The sequence below is a fragment of the Tursiops truncatus genome, chromosome 2, assembly GCF_011762595.2.
Source record: "Tursiops truncatus isolate mTurTru1 chromosome 2, mTurTru1.mat.Y, whole genome shotgun sequence".
Classification (NCBI taxonomy): Eukaryota; Metazoa; Chordata; class Mammalia; order Artiodactyla; family Delphinidae; genus Tursiops; species Tursiops truncatus.
Window position 1 is genome coordinate 168,464,736 of NC_047035.1, and position 20,386 is coordinate 168,485,121.

General features: G+C 44.7%; 1 protein-coding gene across 10 annotated transcripts in view; it reads right to left on the reverse strand.

Annotated features, from left to right (window-relative positions):
* The window catches only part of FRMD4A (FERM domain containing 4A), a 382,372-nt gene that overhangs the window by 228,217 nt on the left and 133,769 nt on the right, over window positions 1-20,386 (reverse strand). The window contains exon 1 of one of the 10 annotated variants that reach the window (XM_073801676.1): window positions 9,265-9,288. The exons of the other annotated variants lie outside the window; for them this stretch is intronic. Coding sequence (XP_073657777.1) covers window positions 9,265-9,273 — 9 coding nt within the window. The 5' untranslated portion in view covers window positions 9,274-9,288. Of the gene's footprint in view, window positions 1-9,264; window positions 9,289-20,386 lie in introns of those variants that run through there. 10 annotated transcript variants of the gene reach the window in all.

Consider the following 20,386-nt stretch of genomic DNA (forward strand, 5'->3'; position numbering starts at 1 on the left):
TTAATCACTGAAGGAATGTTGCCCACAGCCTGCAGTGCACAGGATACCCCATTCTCAAGGCTCTGACCTTTAAAGGTATAACTTTTCCATTCATAAGAGATAAAAAGTTACAGAACAGAAAATAACATGTCTTTTTTTTCCAAATCCATTAATTGCATTATTTTTTGAATTTTATTTTATTTTTTTATATAGCAGGTTCTTATTAGTTATCTATTTTATATATATTAGTGTATACATGTCAATCCCAATCTCTCAGTTCATCCCACCACACCCCTGTCCCCCGCCCCGCTTTCCCCCCTGGTGTCCATACGTTTGTTCTCTACATCTGTGTCTCTATTTCTGCCCTGCAAACCGGTTCATCTGTACCATTTTTCTAGGTTCCACATATATGCATTAATATACGATATTTGTTTTTCTCTTTCTGACTTACTTCACTCTGTATGACAGTCTCTAGATCCATCCACGTCTCTACAAATGACCCAATTTCGTTCCTTTTTATGGCCGAGTAATATTCCATTGTATATATGTACCACACCTTCTTTATCCATTCGTCTGTCGATGGGCATTTAGGTTGCTTCCATGACCTGGCTATTGTAAATAGTGCTGCTGTCAACATTGGGGGGCATGTGTCTTTTTGAATTATGGTTTTCTCTCGGTATATGCCCAGGAGTGGGATTGCTGGGTCATAATAACATTTGTCTTGTTGGAGGTTTATAGGAACACTGTGACCAGACCTATGGGGACAGCTGCAAGAATAAAGGATTCTGACAACAAGAAGTCTGCAACAACCAATCACACCCCCTCCCCTTTTAGTATAAAAGAAGCCTGAATTCTAACCTGGGCTTGATTCTTTGGGACACGAGTGCATCATCTTCTCGACCTGATGGCTTTCTGAATAAAGCCGCTATCCGTTGCCCCAACAACTCATCTCTTGACTTACTGGCCTGTCATGCATTAAGCAGCATAAGCTTGGACCCGGTAACAGGTGGACCGTTTTAGTCCCTGCCTCTGCCACCTTGCAGACCACTGCTGTGTGTGATCAAGCCACAAGTCCTACTGGACCATCATTTCAATCCTCTCCAGATGGGACTGCAGGGGAGAGGGTAAAAAAACATTAATAATTGGTCTCTGGGCCTAAAGTTGAGAAGAAAGGGATAGACTCAGATAGGTTGGAGGAGAGGACAGCCAGGGAGCTCCACTGATGGGCTCGTGTGACCCCAGTGGAGACGAACTCCTACCCAGAGCTCCTCTGTGGGATGTGGGGAAGAGGGGACTCTTTTCCCCTTCCAACAAGACACTGCAATCTGAGGACAAGCTATAGACATGGAGTCGGACAGGCGCGTCTCAGATACAGAAGGTCAAGGCCAGTGGGGAATTTCAGCCCAGGGCCAGAGTGTGACAGATGATGGCTCTCCCCCATCTGAGAGCCAACCCTCTGATTAAATGGTCAGGAGGAAAGGGACACTGCGAGAGCCACATGCAGGGGCCCTGGTTATGCACCACGGACACCACCTTGGCGACCACAGAGCAGTGAAGCCACTGCAGTTCCGTTAACGGAAGTTAACGGAAGTGCAGGTGAGGCCTCCAGCCCCTGGAAGGCAGCAGAGCTTTCTGAATTACATTCTGACCATCTGGACACTGAAAGAACGATAACCTGATTGTCCTTTCTCCTGCCACCGCCAGAGCATCTTCCGAAGACAGGATCTTCTTGACCACCATTTTGAGTATATCAGCAAGATCTCCATCCATTATTCTACCCAAAATACACATATTAACCCAGATTCACCTCATTCACAGCACATCTACAGGCAAGCTTTGGCTTTCTACCCAGGCCTAGGGTCCCACAAAACCTTGCTTTTGCAACCAGAAGAACTAAAGTCTCTGAAGATCCAAGGAGACTCCATGCTACCTGACGCTCCATTATTGTTGTTATTATTATTTGGAGAAGGATGGGCAAAGGGAATAGAGCTTTCTCATAGGTGACGGGGAGTTCGGGGTTTCGACCAGTGAGGGAGTCTCAGGAAGCCTGGATAGAGCCCGGCTGGAAACAGAAGGTGGGAATGTCTAGCCAGCAGAATCCTGAGCAGATCTGGACGGAAGGCCTCAGGGAATAACGGCCTGAGGAGGAGATTCCTGACGTGGTTATAAAGCATCCCTCGTTGACTAGCACTGTGGCTACCATTGTGAGAGATGAGTATCTGAACGCTGGATAAGGAGCCCTCTGAGATCCGGCCTCACCTCACCACATCTGGTTTTTTCAAATACTCTCCTTCCCCCGGCTCCACCCCTGCAATTCCAAGACCAGTCCAAGTCCAGGACTCACCTGCCCTGGACTTCTAAGTTCTGTTTCCCTGAGGACCACCCTTACCTCAGGGCCTGGCCCCTGCTGTCTCTTTTGCCTGGAAACACTTTCTCTTCCTTCATGTATACAAAGGACCATCCCTGCCTGCCTGCAACAGGCCACCACCAAGCCAGGGGCTGGAGACACAGCAGTGACCAAAGGAAGCACCATCTTGATTCTCAGAGGTCACTGGCTTGAGGGGAAGACGGACATGACTTTCACTCATTCTTGCAGACTCAGCTGTGCTGATACACATGCTTTCTCCTCCCTGTGGGGGGATTTTCCCACCCCTGGCCGGCAGCTGCAATGCCAGGCCTGTAGCCTTTCCTCCTGTTGTCCCCAGGTCACTGAACTGGGGTTTACAGAGGATGGAAGGAGGGCTCTGGGGCCTGACCACCTGGGTTCGTGTCTTATCCCAGCTTCACTGGGGGCGAGCTGGGTGTAATCCCCCACAAGCACTTTGCCAATTTGTGCTTCACTCCCCAGTCTATGAAATGGAGACCATCATCGTGCCAACCTCGTGGGGCTGCTGAAAGGAATAACTAAGTTAACACACACAGAGTGTGCGTGGCACGGAGTAGGCTCAATATCATCTTTAGAAGTCTCTAGTCAGGGGGCTTCCCTGGTGGCTCAGTGGTTGAGAATCCACCTGCCAATGCAGGGGACACGGGTTCGAGTCCTGGTCTGGGAAGATCCCACATGCTGTGGAGCAACTAAGCCCATGCGCCACAACTACTCAGCCTGCGCTCTAGAGCCTGCGAGCCGCAACTACTGAAGCCCGCACCTCCTAGAGCCAATGCGCCACAACTACTGAGCCCACCTGCTGCAACTACTGAAGCCCGCGTGCCTAGAGCCCGTGCTCCGCAACAAGAGAAGCCACCGCAATGAGAAGCCTGTACACCGCAACAAAGAGTAGCCCCTGCTCGCCGCAACTAGAGAAAGCCCGCACACAGCAATGGAGACCCAACACAGCCAAAAAAAAAAAAAAAAAAAAAAGAGTCTCTAGTCAGGGAAGGTGACGCTCCCCTGAGCAGCAGCGTCAGGAAGATGAGAGACTACGTGTCCCGCCCTGCAGGGTGGAACCCGGTTTTCATCAGCTGCTGCCACTCCCCCACCTCCACACCTGCAGGACGGCCTGGGTGAGGCTGCAGCTTTCGGCCACTCATGCCAGGCTGTCTGCCGCTGTGGCCGGATGGGAGAGGACAATGGCCTGGGCGGGCAACATCTGGGTGGCTGTCCCCAGCGCTGAGCAAGTACCAGGTCTTCACAGAGCAGAGTCCACGGGGCCGTGGCCCTGGGTAAAAGGCCTACTCCCCCCAGACAGAGCACCTGGAGGTCCAGCCCTCCCCCAAACAGCCATGGCTGCCTGTCATCCCACGCCCCCTGCCAGCATCCACAGAGAGCTGATGGAAGGCACGCCGGAGCCGGACGAGGAACGGAGGTTTAGGGGTGTCAGCATCACGCGTAAGATGACAATGGTGCAGACCACAAGAACCGCCAGGCCACGTACACAGTCTGTTACTGGAGGAGGAGATGAAGGCCTCTTGCTGGCAGGGAGGCCTCGCCTGTTTCTCCTAGCAGATTCAGGGTGTTACTCTTACTGAAAAGCGTTCACAACACAGGTGTCTGTGCAGAGATCCTTCAAGGCTGGCTAAGAAGGTATAAACTCCGAAGAAACAAAACATACAAAGCAGCAGCAAGAACCCTTCTAAACCATCCAACATCCCGCTGTTCTCCTTGAAGGGAGGAAAGAAGAAAGAAAATGACACCTGGGCTTTGGCACATGGAGCTCTGGCTTCAGTATCTCAGTGACAGAGTTTTGGTTGGAATGGAGATGCTTTTTCCAAAGGAAAAGTCCAAAAAAAAACATAAGGTTGACTCTGTGGATCGAAAAGAATATTTTTTGTATGAGATCGAAACTTTAACACATAAACTTTAAAGATAAAAATAGCATAATAAAAATAAAATTGAATGAGAAAGTGAAGACCGTGACATCCAAAGAACACAAAGTATCTGCACAGAGGATTCCCAAAGGTGACCAGATTGTAGTATAATATATACAACGTGTCGGGGGCACAGAGTACATTATACGTATTCTGTATCGACACATAGATGAGAAAGTGTCACAAGTTTAGAGGAACAGAGGTGGCACTGAAGCTTGAGATTTAAAATAAGGAAAGACTAAGGACAATGAAAGAGCCTTTAAAGATACGTTCCAGGGCTTCCCTGGTGGCGCAGTGGTTGAGAGTCCGCCTGCCGATGCAGGGGACGCGGGTTCGTGCCCCGGTCCGGGAGGATCCCACATGCCGCGGAGCGGCTGGGCCTGTGAGCCATGGCCGCTGAGCCTGCGCGTCCGGAGCCTGTGCTCCGCAACAGGAGAGGCCACAACAGTGAGAGGCCCGCGTGCCGCAAAAAAAAACAAAAAAAAAAAACAAAAAAAACCCGATACGTTCCAAGCAAGAAGAGCAAGGAAAGGAGTTTCCATTGTTTGGTGCTAATGGATTTTTGTTAAAAGATGAGCTGCTGGACCACTCAGTTTAATCTTCTCAACCAAGAAGGGAAACAGTAGGACTAACGACTAAAAGAATATAAACTAACTGCACCTCTTTCCCTGGAAAACATCTCAGGTGGTTCATACAGTTAAATATTAAAAATAGAAGGTTTATCAGGTCTTTCTAAGCATGAAAGCAATGGATGAGCCAAAAGGGAAAAATGTATGGATCTGATTACATTTTTAAATAATTTTACTCCATAAATCACCGTCAGCAAAAAGAAAAAGCAAATGCAAAGGTGGGGAGGGGGGAGGAGGAAAACAACTATAATGAAGGGTTACTATGTTAAAGCTAAAATTCTTTAATTCGTAGATGACTACAAGTTAAGTAGAAGACTACTAACAGCCTACAGGAAATAAAACTAAGATGCAAATGGCTAAAAAGGTCATCTTCTTTGACAGTCATTTCTCCTCTAGAAAAGATCTATCCATCTTTCTAGTAATCCAGAGAGTAATCTAGTGACCGCCCCTCATGAAATAAGAGAAATGGGTTTAAAGGATTATACATAGTGTGTATTCATTCTGCAAATGTTTATGGTACATAGTTATGTGCCTAGCATTTTATTAGATAGATAATGATGAACACAATTTTGTTCCTATACTTAACGAGCTTCTATGTCCAACAGAAGAAATACCCAAGTTAACAGGAGATTACAGTGTAATCTGTGTGACCGTGGGGTGAGTGTAAGATGCAATGAGGCAGAGGGTCGGGGAGACCCTCACTCATACCTGGAGGATGGGTGAGTGCTCAGGTGAGGAAGTGATATCTGAAGACAGGACATCCGGCAGAGACAAGCTGACGTAAGAAGAGCTGGATGGGAGAGAACGTGGTATGTTTTGGAAACATCAGTCAGGCAGTAGAGCTGGGGCACAGGGTGGTGGGTTGGTGTGGAGCAATGAGAAATACAGCTGGAGAACCCTACTTACGACAACGGGTAGAAGGAACAACGTATATCAGTGGTCTGAGGATGGCTAAATCGTTGATGAAATAGTTAAGTATCCACTGGACAACGTTTCCAAATCAATTTAATCCTAACTGGTGTAAAAATGAGGGGAACCTGGAAAGAGGGTTCTAATTGCAGGTGTTGAGGCTCACTGCCTTAGAAAACACACAAGCAGTTGGGAAATTATAAAGAGATACTAAACATAAGCCCTCAGTATCCATATTACCCCCCAGCGATTTGTAACCAGACACAGAAAGTGTGCTGACCGAACGTGCAGATGACAAGAGGCTTGTTTAGATTGTAGCTTCCACGTCTACAAGCTGGGGGTCATACTGCTTATGGTTCCAGGTCCTGTTCTTAGTTCACGTGTTAGAAGTACAGCATCGTGAATAATGAAATCAAGAGGTCTCCTACACTCTACTACGATTAAACTATTTCTAGAAATTTGTGTTTAATTCTGGGTACCATATTTTAGGTAGGACATGAAAGAAAGTGGGGCAAGATCAAAGAAGGGTAATCAGACTGGGTAAAGATATGGAAACCATGTCTTCTCAGGGCTGACGGAAAAGCTGCATGCTGGCTTCAGTGATAGGGACCCTGTAATCTATCCCCCATGCAAGACACCTTTGCAAGTGAAAAGGGAGGCTATCATGGATTCCACGGGGGCACTAGGTATAAACTGGACTGTCCTGGGAAGGCTTGGACGTGGGGACTTGCTAATTTGATGATCTAAGGCTAATGTGATGTTTAGGTTTGATAACTGAATGAGAAGGGAGAACTTTGCTTTGGCTGGCAGAAATGGAATCTATGAGTAGAAGTTTCAAAAGACACATCAGATTTCAATAGAAGGGAGAACTTTCTAACAAGCACCACTGTTCAAGATGGAACAAGTTGCCCTCCCACCACTGCAAGTAATCAGGAAGGGCCAGAGACTGTCAGCCTGCGATGCTGTAGAAAGGTTTACTGGACTCTGGGAGAAGGTGGATGGACACATTCTAAGGTATGAGCCATGGACATACGTGCACACCTATAAACAAGAATTCCCCCCAAAATAGATTCATTCTAATAACTCATGTATTTACTTATAATGCTTCCTGCTACAGTATTACACGTACTTTGATGAAACAAATAGTTACCACATCCACTGACTGCTTCAGAAGACTTTAAGAAAATCACACTACAGATGGTAGGCACAAACATATTATTGTTCTTTTTCCCTTACCAATTTCCTTTGTATAAATGTGCAATCAAAAGTCCTCTATTTAGGGACTTCCCTGGTGGCGCAGTGGTTAAGAATCCGCCTGCCAATGCAGGGGACACGGGTTTGATCCCTGGTCCGGGAAGATCCCGCATGGCGCGAAGCAACTAAGCCCGTGAGCCACAACTACTGAGCCTGTGCTCTACAGCCCGTAAGCCACAACTACTGAGCCTGCATGCCACAACTACTGAAGCCTGTGTGCCTAGAGCCTGTGCTCCGCAACAAGAGAAGCCACCGCAATGAGAAGCCAATGAAGAGTAGCCCCCGCTCGCCACAACTAGAGAAAGCCTGCGTGCAGCAACAAAGACTCAACACAGGCAAATGAATAAATAAATAAATTTATTTTTAAAAAAAGTTATCTATTTAAAAACACAATGCTCATTGCAGCACTATTTACAATAGCCAGGACATGGAAGCAACCTAAATGTCCATCAACAGAGGAATGGGTAAAGAAGATGTGGTACATATATACAATGGAATATTACTCAGCCATAAAAAATGAAATAATGCCATTTGCAGCAGCATGGATGGACCCAGAGACTGTCATACTGAGTGAAGTAAGTCAGAGAAAGACAAATATCATATGATATCACTTATATGTGGAATCTAAAAAAAGGGTACAAATGAACTTATCTACAAAACAGAAATAGAGTTACAGATGTAGAAAACAAACTTACGGTTGCCAGGGGGTAAAGGTGGGGGAAGGATGAATTGGAGATTGGGATTGACATATACACACTACTATATATAAAATAGATAACTAATAAGGACCTACTGTATAGCACAGGGAACTCTACTCAACACTCCGTAATGGCCTATATGGAAAAAGAATCTAAAAAAGAGTGGATATACGTATGTGTATAACTGATTCACTTTGCTGTACACCTGAAACTAACACAACACTGTAAATCAACTCTACTCCAATAAAAGTTAAAAGAAAAAACACACACACACGAAACTGCAATGCTGTGTGGGGTGGTTATGTTTCTGTAGTTGGTTTGCTCTTCATGTAATAGACAACCAAGAACCAATGACATTTTCCTGGTAATATGAATCTGCCTGTTTTATTCCAGTGTCTGATTCAATCTGTCATTTTAAATTAATTTTTTGTTTTTGCTTATGTTGTGCTCAGTGGGATGAGAAAACACTATTTATAGCCATGGGTCTTATTAAGCAATAGGTTACCACATTTTTATTGTAAATTATTTTGTTGACCTTAAATTATATATATATATATGTGTGTGTGTGTGTGTATATATATATATATATATATATGATTGAAATAGAATGACATGACTGTCATAACAGGCACTCAGTAAATATTTGTACATGCATTAATAAATATGCATTCAAAGAACATATATCCTTATATATCATTTCAAGGGTAATTCCAAACTACAGGTACTATAGAACTTGATTTGCATTTAGTGAGCTATGTTTTAATTTGCCTATTCTGTAGAAACATACCCTTAAACCCAGGCTCAGAAACACAGGCATTCTTTGTGGTTTATATCATCTGTGTGATGACATGGCACATGAGCAGAATTATCAACAGTCTGCCATCAGTGATAGCTGGGGAGCCTTGCCACACAGATAAGAGAATTTGGGACTGGGCTGTCCCTCCCACAAACAACCCCCTTTGTGTATTATACAGTCAAACTCTCCACTACCCCGAGGGATGTGAGGGGCAGAAAAGAGAATTTTAGACATCCCCAAGCTCCTGGAGTTCCATCCTTGGGTCTTGGTGACTCTGAAGCAAGGTGGGACAGAACAGATGCCTAAGACGGTGGATTGGTCCCCAGGCCACCTGCTTTCACAGAACCTGCATGAGATACAAAGCGGCCACATGCCACTCGTGCCTGAGTCCAGGGGCCCAGGGCGCAGATGCCACATCTTCCAGGCTTGGAAGGAAGTGCTCCAGTCCAAGAGCTGATCCTTCTAAGACTCACGCTTAAACCAGATCGTACTTCCAATGGCATCACAGCACAGCGGACCCGGGGCACATGGGTGCCCTTGATCTGGAAAGCCACAGCCCTGCAGGATGGTCCCAGCTCCAGGAGGCGGGAGCAAGCCCTTGACCCTCCCCAGCCCAAGGCCCCTAATAAAAAAGCTCTCCAGGGAGCGCTTGGGAACCTGGACTGCTTGCATTCAGGGAAATTTTCACAGCTACCTTAGACATCGGCACGGGGCAGTCCGTCTGGGCTGGAGGCTGCCGCCTGGATGTTTACATAACCGAGTTCTCTGGAAAGGATTCGGCTGGAGTGTCGCTGGCAGGGACTGCTCACTCTTGCACGAGCTGTGCTGGCAGATCTCACCCTCCATTCATCTTTGAGGTTTCAACGCTGGCCGGCTGCCCGGGGCGCCACCGCAGAGGCTTCCTGAAGACCTGCTCCCAGGTCTCCTGCTTCTGCTGTGGCAGCGTCATGGACAGGATGGGACCCCTTGTTTCCCAGCACCATTTACAAACAGGGGTGGGGCATCAGACTAGGAAAGGAAGGGAAATGCGGGGGGGAGGGAGAGGATTCCAAAACCAAAGGAAGGCTCCCCCCCTCCTTTTCACCCCAGGATGCCTCTCGGTGGCAAGGCTGTCACTGGGTGTAACGCGCTGCTGTAACATGCAATGGCCACGGCAAACGGGAGATCTAAAAACATCCAGGGTGCATCTCACTGAGAGCAGTTACAGAAATAAAGACATGATCCTGGATCTGTTAGTCAAACCAAAAATTCTAATTGGACACAGAACGATTTCTCCAAGCTTTCGGCAGGAGGTAATTATTCTGTTGCCTACACAAAGGAAAAAAGGAGGAAACAGAGCCTACTGTTTGGGCTGTTTCCACACAAGAAGGAACGAGAGAAGTTTCTGCTTGTATCGGAACTGATTAAAAGATGGCAGGGTTCCTGATCTTTCCTCTTTCCTGATTTAACCAGGAACGCGGGTGTCAAATGGTTTACACATGTCATTCCAAAGCCTTTGGAACCGAACTTGAGTGTATTTTCAGCATACGCTGGAGAAAAGACCTGGAAATGAGTGTGTGATGAGATCACTTTTTAGGGAAAGGCAGATATGAACAAATACATGAGGCAGGGATTTCATCTTATATCCTTCATAGTGTCCAGCGTGGAGCTTGAAACACACGAAACTCTTGGGAAGTATGATTGATTGAAAATACGGAGTTACAATTCTTGACTGTGGTGACGGTTTCACAGGTGTGGATATATGTCAAAGCTCATCAAATGGTACACTTTAAACACGTGCTGCTCATTGTGTGTCAATGATACATCACTAAATCCATTTAAAATATGAGAGACTCACTCCTTTCACGCATCAGAAAAGGGACAGACCACCAGGATGATCTGAAAGGTCCAATTTGTTTTTGTTGTTGCTGTTACTTTCCTGAATTTTATTATAGCCATGTCTGGTGTACACACACCATACACTTGGCACCTAAGGAATGTTCGTTGAGTGAATAAGTGACCGAAGAGTGCAATGTATGGAGACATACATCTCAGCAGAGTTCTTCACACTTTGAGGAGAAATTACTTCATTTTCTATATCTTATATTTTTTAAATTTGAAGTGTGAATTGGATTTACGGTGTTTCTCAGATGTTGTCATATCCAGGACTGAGCCACAAAGTCTTTAAATATCAACTCTACCTGGCTGAGTCCCACTTCGTGTCTCTGCCTGGAATTTCTCCTTCCCCAGGCCTGTATATGACATACGTAAAGCTGCCCATTCAGCGTCTCCTTCTGGATAGCTGTTAAATATGTCAAACTCAAAAAGAATGACTGACCTACCTTCTTCTGCAAACCATCTCCACCCGCAGCTCTCACCTCTCAGCTAACAGCCATTCCAGCTCTGCATCACCACGTTCTGTCCTCTCACATCCCACTTCCAACTCACCAGAAAATCTCAAAGTATCCAGACGCTGGACCCTTTTCGTCACCTTCACTTTATCACTTGCCCCATGCCTGCAATGGCCAGCCAAGTGGCACCCCTGCCCTTCCCTCTGCCTGTCTTGCAGTCTGGTCCCCACACAGCACCCAAACCATCCCTGTGCAGCCCAAGTGGGATCAGGGTGCCGCCCATGTCCACACTCTCCAGTAGTAAGTCCCATTTCCCCCAGTGCAGAAGCCTTCAAGGCCCCGCGTGATTCCTACCTTTATAACCCCTCACTCACTCTGCTGTTCCGCCCTCATCTCCTTGCTGTTCCCTACAGGTCACTCTTCTGCCCGGGGCCTGTGATGAGCTCCTTCCTCTGTCTGGAATGTTCCCCCCAGACACCCACATGACTCACCTCTTCACTTCCTTCAAAGCTTTGCTCACAGATCACCTTTTCATAACGTCTCCTCCGACTTCTGAATTTAAAATAGCAACCTTGTCATACTTCCCAGCCTCCGCTTTATTTTTCTTACAGCAATTACAACCTTCTAGCACACTATATAATTTACTTATTTATTATGTGTCTTGCCTGCCTCTTCCTCGTAGAGTACAAGCTCCATGAGGGCAAGAAGTTTGGTTCGTTTTGTTTGCTGACACATTCCTGGGACAGAAGACGCACATGAGTAAGTGCATGAGTCAGAATGACTGGCTGACTCACCAACTGACTGAATGAAGGAATAAATGAAGGAACTGCACGCGCAGGCACGCTCTGCCATTCTGCCAGCTGGGGTGCAAGGCTCACCCTCGTATAAAGGATGCTAGCTGGCTGCACCGTCCTTGTTGTCTTACTGTTTACTCTTTGACACAGACACGTGCAGACAGAGAAGGGCTGACAGACAGGTAAGGACACAGGCTCAAGCAGGAAAAAAAAAAAACAAAACAGTTCCAGCTACATGCAAGCAGGGAAAGAAATGAGACACCACGATATGTGACAAATAATCACTCATTCATGTTTCTGAACACCGACCAGGTGCCGAGCATAATATAAGGTGCTTCAGATCAGAAAACTAAGTGCACCCACTATGGAGAACAGTACGGAGCTTCAAAAAACTAAAAATAGAACTACTATATGATTCTGCAATCCCACTCCCGGGCATATATCCGGGGAAAACTCTAATTCGAAAAGATACGTGCACCTCGATGTTCATATTAGCACTATTTACAATAGCCAAGACATGGAAGCAACCCAAATGTCCAATGTTCATAGCAGCGCTATTTACCATAGCTGACTCACCAACTGGAAGCAACCCAAATGTCCACTGACAGATGAATGGATAAAGAAGATGTGGTATATATATATAAAGTGGAATATTACTCAGCCACGAAAAGGAATGAAATAATGCCATTGGCAGCAACATGGATGGACCTAGAGATTATCATACTAAGTGAAGCAAGCCAGACAGAGAAAGACAAATACCTTACAATATCACTTCTATGTGGAATCTTAAAAAAAATGATACAAATGAACTTATTTACAAAATAGAAACAGACTCAAAGACAAAGAAAACAAACTTACGGTTACCAAAGGGGAAAGGGAGGGGGGATAAATTAGGAGATTGGGATTAACAGATACAAACTAGTAAACATAAAAGAGATAAACAACAAGGTCTTACTTGTTGGGAACTATATTCAATATATATATTCAATATCTTATAATGACCTATCATGGAAAAGAATCAGAAAAAAAATGTGTATATGCATGTATACATATCTGAATCGCTTTGCTGTACACCAGAAACTAATACAATATTGCAATCAACTATAATTAAATTAAAAAAATAAAGACATGCTCCTTCCCTTAGAAGCTACAGTGAGAGACATACACATTAACGGGTCATTCGAATTTGAGATCAAACTGGAACAGCAACCTGGTGAGATTCCTGTGGGAGAACAGAGGAGGATGACTCGCTCCACTTGGAGGCATAGGAGGAGGTAACTCTGCAGGCTGGAACTGAAGAACGAGCAGGGGTGCCGGCAGACAAGGGACAGGATGGGCCTCTTAATCTGAAGGGTGAGTATTTGCAAGAAGCTGACGTCCAGCAAAGGTCAAATGTGCATGGGGAAAGGCAAGAGTGTGTGGTGGTGTATGCACAACAGACTGAGTATCTGTGTCCCCCCAGAATCCATATGCTAAATCCTAACTCCCAATATGATGGTATCAGGAGGTGGGATATTCGGGAGGTGATGAGGTCATGAGGGTGGAGCCCACATGAGTGGGATTAGTGCCCTTAGAAAAGGGGCTCCAGAGAGCTCCGTTGCCCCATCTCACTGTTTGGAGACACAGTGAGAAGGCACCATTCATGAACCAGGAAGCGGGTCCTCAGAAGATACCAAATCTGCTGGTGTCTTGACTCCCCAGCCCCCGGAAGACTGAGAGATAAACGTCTGTTATTTATAAGCCACCAAGTATTTTGTTACGGTTGCCTGAACAGACCAAGACAGGGTATGAAGGAGAGCAAGACAGTGTATGAAGGAGAGTGTGAGAGAAGAAGTTTAAGAAATAAGAAGCTACCAGGTTGTGGTGAGGCCTTTTATTCCATGTTAAGGGCTGTGGTCTCCAGGGAATGAAGCGGGGCGGCAAGGAGAGGTAGAGAGAGGGGATGCCTGTGTGCGTGCTTGTGGGTGCGTGTGTGTGTGTGTGTGTGTGCGCGGTAGGATGGTGGTAAAGGGGTAAGTGGTGATCATTTTACAATAACTCAGAAAAGAAAGAGGAAGCCTTGAACCATGGCAGTGGCAGTCAGCACCTCACCCCAAAAGAACTTGGGAAGAAAACATAGTAATAAGTCTTTGGAGAAACTGATGGTAAAAGGCCAGAAGAGTTTGATGCTAGTAATGTAGCAAAGAGGAAGAGGGAGGAGACACGGTGAGTCATTTATCACAGGACAATGATTTTTAAGCCTTAGGAGGAAGAGGAACAGGGTAATCAAAAAACCACAGGTGGAACTAGTAAAAACAAAGGGAAACTCAGCAAAGCATTGGCTGACCCTGGACTACTAGCAGAACGAGGTTCCTTTGGGGAATTGTATTTACTGAACATTGATAACTAGCCAAACAAAGACTCAGCTGTTTCAAAGCCAGTCTGACTGGCAGTCTCACCAGGGAGGGTCTGATGGGAAAGGGCAGGCAAATGCTGTGCTATTTCATCATCACCTTCTAGGCAACAGAGAAAGCTGCAGTAACACGAGCTTCCCCGCTCTCACCTTTCCACAAACAAGAAGCAAGGATGCTCACACATTAACTGTTTTCTATTTCCAATATAAAACCCAAAGTCACCGTACAAAATTTATAGTTTTTAGATTTTTTTCAGTTTGGTTTTGTTCGTTCTTTAGGAGTGTGATCAGTCCTACCGGCAAGACAAAAAGAACTTAGTCCTTTAAAACAACCAAAGGACTGTGGTTTGGGATATTATCCTTGGATATTATTATCAAGATATATTTGAGTATCTTTCCAAGATATCTGTATCTAAAGGGCACAAAATCTGCACTGATAAAGTTATAACCTTAGGAACAGGAGGGCAGGGAAACTAAACTGTCGTGCGCGAGCGAAACCACATATTCCACGATAAAGATGGAACCACAAACAAATACCAGTTTACAATTTCTGCATAAAATGACAGACACACTCCACCCTGTCTAGGCAAACGAAGCCTATAAGCTATCCCTGAAGATCCACCTAAAATATAGCCTTGTTCTGGATGTGGCTGTTATGTTCTATAAATACTTTGCTGTTTTTACATTTGTTTAGTGCTTTTATTCTGCTGCCCATGTGTGTGCCTGTTTAATCCGTCTCCAGAAGATGGACCATCTCTCTTTCTAATTTATTTAACACTTTGAAGGTTATTACGTGCTTAGATAATTTTTGATGAATATTCTGCAAATTGGCATGTTGATTTCTCCTACTGTGAGGAAACTCCCCCAGTATTTTCAGAGCGGTCAGATGGTGCGTACAATTAATAAAACGCACAAACATCTGGTACACTCAGGTTCTAGGCTTATTTCTTCCATTCACTCGGTGCGTTAAGTACTTGGGTGAAATATAAATATGAAAATTGGAGGTGAAAATTTTTCTAATTGTTGACCATGAATGGAAAATAACCAAAAATTTTATATACTGATTGGATTGTTGCCTTTGTTGTTAAGAAATAGATGGCATAAACAGGCACATGAAAAGATGCTCCACATCGCTGATTATGAGAGAAATGCAAATCAAAACCACAATGAGGGGACTTGCCTGGTGGTGCAGTGGTTAAGAATCCGCCTGCTAATGCAGGGGACACGGGTTCGAGCCCTGGTCCAGGAAAATCCCACATGCCGCGGAGCAACTAAGCCCGTGTGCCGCAACTACTGAGCCTGCGCTCTAGAGTCCGTGAGCCACAACTACTGAGCCCACGTGCCACAACTACTGAAGCCCGTGTGCCTAGAGCCCTTGCTCTGCAACAAGAGAAGCCACTGCAATGAGAAGCCCATGTACCGCAACCGAGAGTAGCCCCCGCTCGCCACAACTAGAGGAAGCCCACGCGCAGCAACAAAGACCCAACTCACCCAAAAATAAAATAAACAAAATAAATAAACTTATTAAAAAAAAAAACCCAAAGACTACAATGAGATATCACCTCACACCAGTCAGAATGGCCATTATAAAAAAATCTACAAACAATAAATGCTGGAGAGGGTGTGGAGAAAGGGGAACCCTCCTACACTGTTGGTTGGAATGTAAATTGGTACAGCTGCTATGGAGAACAGTACTAAGGTCCCTTAAAAAACTACCATATGACCCAGCAATCCCACTCCTGGGCATATATCTGGAGAAAAACTTCATTCAAAAGTATACATGCACCCCAGTGTTCACTGCAGCACTATTTACAATAGGCAGGACATGGAAGCAACCTAAATGTCCACCGACAGATGAATGGATAAAGAAGATGTGGTGTGTGTGTGTGTGTATATATATATATATATATATATATATATATATACACACACACACACACACACAATGGAATATTACTCAGCTATAAAAAAGAATGAAATAATGCCATTTGCAGCAACATGGATGGACCTAGAGATTGTCATACTAAGTGAAGTAAGTCAGACAAAGACAAATATTATATGCTATCACTGATGTGGAATCTAAAAAATAATACAAATAAATCTATTTATGAAACTGAAATGGCTCACAGATGTAGGAAACAAACTTATGGTTACCAAAGGGGAAAGGGAGGCGGGAGGGACAAATTAGGAATATGTAATTAACAAACTACTCTACATAAAATAGATAAGCAACAAGGATTTACTATATAATAAAGGGAATAATATTCAGTACCTTATAATAACCTATATTGGAAAATCATCTGAAAAAATACATATATAACTGAAACACTTTGCTGTATACCTGAAACTAACACAATATTTTAAATGAACTATACCTCACTTAAAAGAAAAAGGATGGCATAACCATTGACTGACATACCCTTGTTTCTACTGGAGAATTTTTTCAAAATAAAAGCCCTAAGAGCTTTCTGATCAATCCTGACAACTGAAGAATTTCAGAAAGTTAGGGTGATAGAATCCATGAGTGCAAAGGCAAAATCATACTTCTTCTCTTCCTTCCCCTCCCCCAACCAATCCTCCCCAGTTTAATGTTCAAGGGCTCACTCAAGACTCACGGACGCAGCAGGATGCCGCCCATTCTTGGTAAGCCTCCTCCGTCCCAATAAGGAAAGGATCACTAGGGTGATGTCTTTACCTCCAGAATCCTTTCTGGAAGGCTCGGTGACATTTACGGAGTATCAGAGCTAATGTTTTTTGTGTTTTTTTCTTACGCTACTTTCTATTTATAAAATTCACTCCAGGATCGTAGGTAAGGAGGTGACATTATTTCAGCAATACCTCCACCTCCAGGGCCAGTGGCCTTCTTACACCCCTTGTGTTTTAAACCTCCTGCAGTTAGTACTGTTGGGTCTTCCAGGGACATAAGCAAGCCAAGCCCGGAGGGGAGAGTGCAAAGACAAAATTTCTGATTCTAGAAGAGGCTCCCTTATTTTTTTTGTGCTGGGTGCTTCACGGATATCATCTCATTGGCTCCACTGAATAAAACTTTTCTGATAAATAAGAAAACCGAGGCTCAGAGAGATTCAGTAATTTACCCAAGGCCTCACAGCCAGGAAGGGGCAGGGCCAGAAGTCCAAGCCCGGGGCACACGACACCACAGCCCTACCCGCTCTGTGCGCCAAACCACGTGGTCAGGGACTCTAGTCTTGGCCCTGCAACGGGGACCCCGGCGAGGTCCCGGAACATCTGTGAGCATCTCCTCATTTGTAAAAATGATCTCTGTGCCCTCTTTTACTCCAAAAATTCCATCCGAGATGTCTAACTTGACGGCGAATCCCCAAATTTCGTATGTGCATGGTCCACAGCCTCTGCTCAACATTTAGTGTGACTGCAGCCCTTGATGCTTTGCTCTTATCCGTGGTCTCTGCTCTCCTGCCAAGACCTGCCGGCTACATCTGTGCTACTGGTCACTCTGTAGTTACTCTGTTACAAAACACTCAACCACCCCAATAAAAGGGGATTGAGAAGGCAGAACACTGCCCTGCATTGTGCTCCGCTCCCATCGTTCTTATCCTCACAACCCTCCCCTCTTTTCTGCTCTCTCTCTGAGCAACAGAGAAATAAGTATCCAATGACTCTTGGGGGTAACCGGAGGCAGCAGAGAAATCGGTAAGCCCGCAGTGCACTACCCACTGTTGGTAGGTGTGTCGCCCAGCCCCAGGTGACTCCACACTATTAGGGTTTCCTAGTTTGGGTTTGTCCCAACTGTACACTTTTTCACAGGCATGTGGGGAGAGCATAATCGTGCATTTTATGGTTATGAGTGGCACAGCCTGGCAATTCTCCGATTATTATTTCCATTTGTTGTCATGCATTATCAATCTAATTCCCCATTACGTGCCATGTTTTTCATGCATTCCTCGTACAGCAAGGACAAAGAAAGGCAAAAGCCCTGCAAAGAAGCCTGTATCACCAGAAGAACAGGCTAACTCTGATGGAAATTGTGGAGTTAGAGCCCAAGGTTGAGAGGACAGCTTTTGGCTAATTCGGAGTGAAAACTATCGTCAAAAAGTTTGGTATTTGGCATGAGTACCAAGACGGGCAAGGTATTGCTAAAGGGGAATGAGGGGCCACACCACAGAACAGACTTACAAAAAAAGTTAGATACAGAAGGACCTAAGAGGACATTTTTCTTTAGACCACTGGGTTTTCCAGGTTTCTGAAGATGCTGAAATATATCAGCATTGCGGTTGGTGTGAAGAGTCACTCAGTGATTTTTCTTATTCAGATAGGATCTATTGAGTGCCCACCATGAGCAGGGGGTAAAGGTAGGGAGCCTTCGGTGAACAGAAAGCGCGCAGTAACTACGGATCGGCAAATAATCACTAATACGATGGCGCGTGTGGAGGTAGTCAGAGTTTGGGGAGAAGGATGTAGGTGTGCAAATGTTCTTGACGACCCACAACTCACGTCTTCTTGCACTACATCAAGGAATGGCCAGAGCTTCAGTTTTAAAACAGAAAACCAGAAACCACCACATACGATGGAGATCAGGCTTTGTAACAAGTCGGCTCCTATCAGCTCCATCTTCGAACTGGCGTTAGAGATGCTCGATCATCTGCAGAGGGGTTACCCATTCAGTTCAAACGGAACCTACAAGCCCATTTTTTCTTGATTATTTGGTAGTCATAAGATCACTGAACTGAACCAGATACCTTCAATCCCTTCCAACAATCATGGCCTTTATTCTGAGCAGTAATTTCCATCTTCAAGGAGAAAAGTGTTTCTCTTTTGGGGAAAAAAAGACCTAATTTCTACTGATAAAGTTAAGAATTGAACACACACCCTCCGCCCACAAACACACATACTCACTCAACAGCACCCAAAATAAGCATTAATGCAACTCACTAAATGGTAGCGAGAGCTCTGATCATCTTCTGAGCAAGTAAGAGAGGCATAAGGATAGATACTTTTAGGATAATGCGGCTAATGGTAGAGCTGGTAGCCTCGAAAGTAAGGGTGTGTCTAAATTATTCCTTATAAGAGAGAGACATGCTGATCCCACAGGATAGGGGAAAGAGTGGCAGCTGATGGATTTAGGGAACCAAAAGGAAAGTGCTGTGGAGAGAATTTCTGATAAGCTGGATTTATGCTGATTCGGAAAACTTGCAAAAGAGAGTAGCAAAACCAGCAGGCTTTGTGTGCAGTGGTGACCCTGGAGCCCAGAGTTCCAAGAGCTATTGTACCAGCTCTTGAGATTAAATGTCCTGGAAAAAGCAAAAACAAAAATGGAAAATACGGCCAATACACTTCAGTCTGATTACGGCTAGAATAAACAGCATAAGATAAAATACTCAAATCTCATCCTTCCCCAACAGGTTCGTCTTTTAGTGGCCACTTTTTCCCAGATTCTTTAAGTCTTCGATTTTGCTTATGGTAGGAAAAGTTCAAGCATCTATGTATCTTACATAACTGATGGAATGATCCTTTCAATTCCTTTTCTCCCATCAACTCCTACCTTTTAGGAGACATCCAATATCTACTTTTGTTCCTTTAACTACCTATTCAGAGAGCAACGGACGTCCAAGAATCAGAAATGGACAAGATGGAGAGAACGGATAACCAGTGTCCGGGGAGCTCAAGAGGAATGTAGTTTTTGAAATTTAGATCCAAGATCTTTATCCCATGGCTTCTCTCCCCATGAGGTCTCAGAGATCCTTTCTAATAGAGATGCTGGAATTTTTCACAATGAATAAACCCAAATAGAGAATTTCTGCCACAAACGTTACTGACACATCAGCTGATATCCAAAAATAAATAAATAAGTAAAAGACAGGAATGAAAGCCACTGGTGAATCTAGACTTATACTTTCTGATACTGTGTAGAACGTGGTTTAAACTAACTTCAAAACCTAGTTTAACTGTTAGCATGTCTTTCTCACTTTACCTAGTTTAAATGGAAATTCTCCAGAAGCTACACTGTTCCTTTTTTTTTTAAAAAAAAGTACTGACATATGCAAAAATTTCTCAGAACAAAGCTTGAGCTCTGAATGTGCCCCATCGTATTTTCAGTCATTCAGTGTGTCAGGCTAAATGCAACTCTTATAACTGATAAGTATACGACAAACGAATAAAACTCTAGGTCTTTTACTTATACACACACACTAGCATTAATAACGTGAGCACGAGTGGTATATTTATGCAGTAAAGTCAGTCATGATCTTCTTTTCAGGCAGTCACACTCAACCCCACATTAACTAAATATAAAGGTACCCTGACAGGTCCCCTCAATTTCCTGGG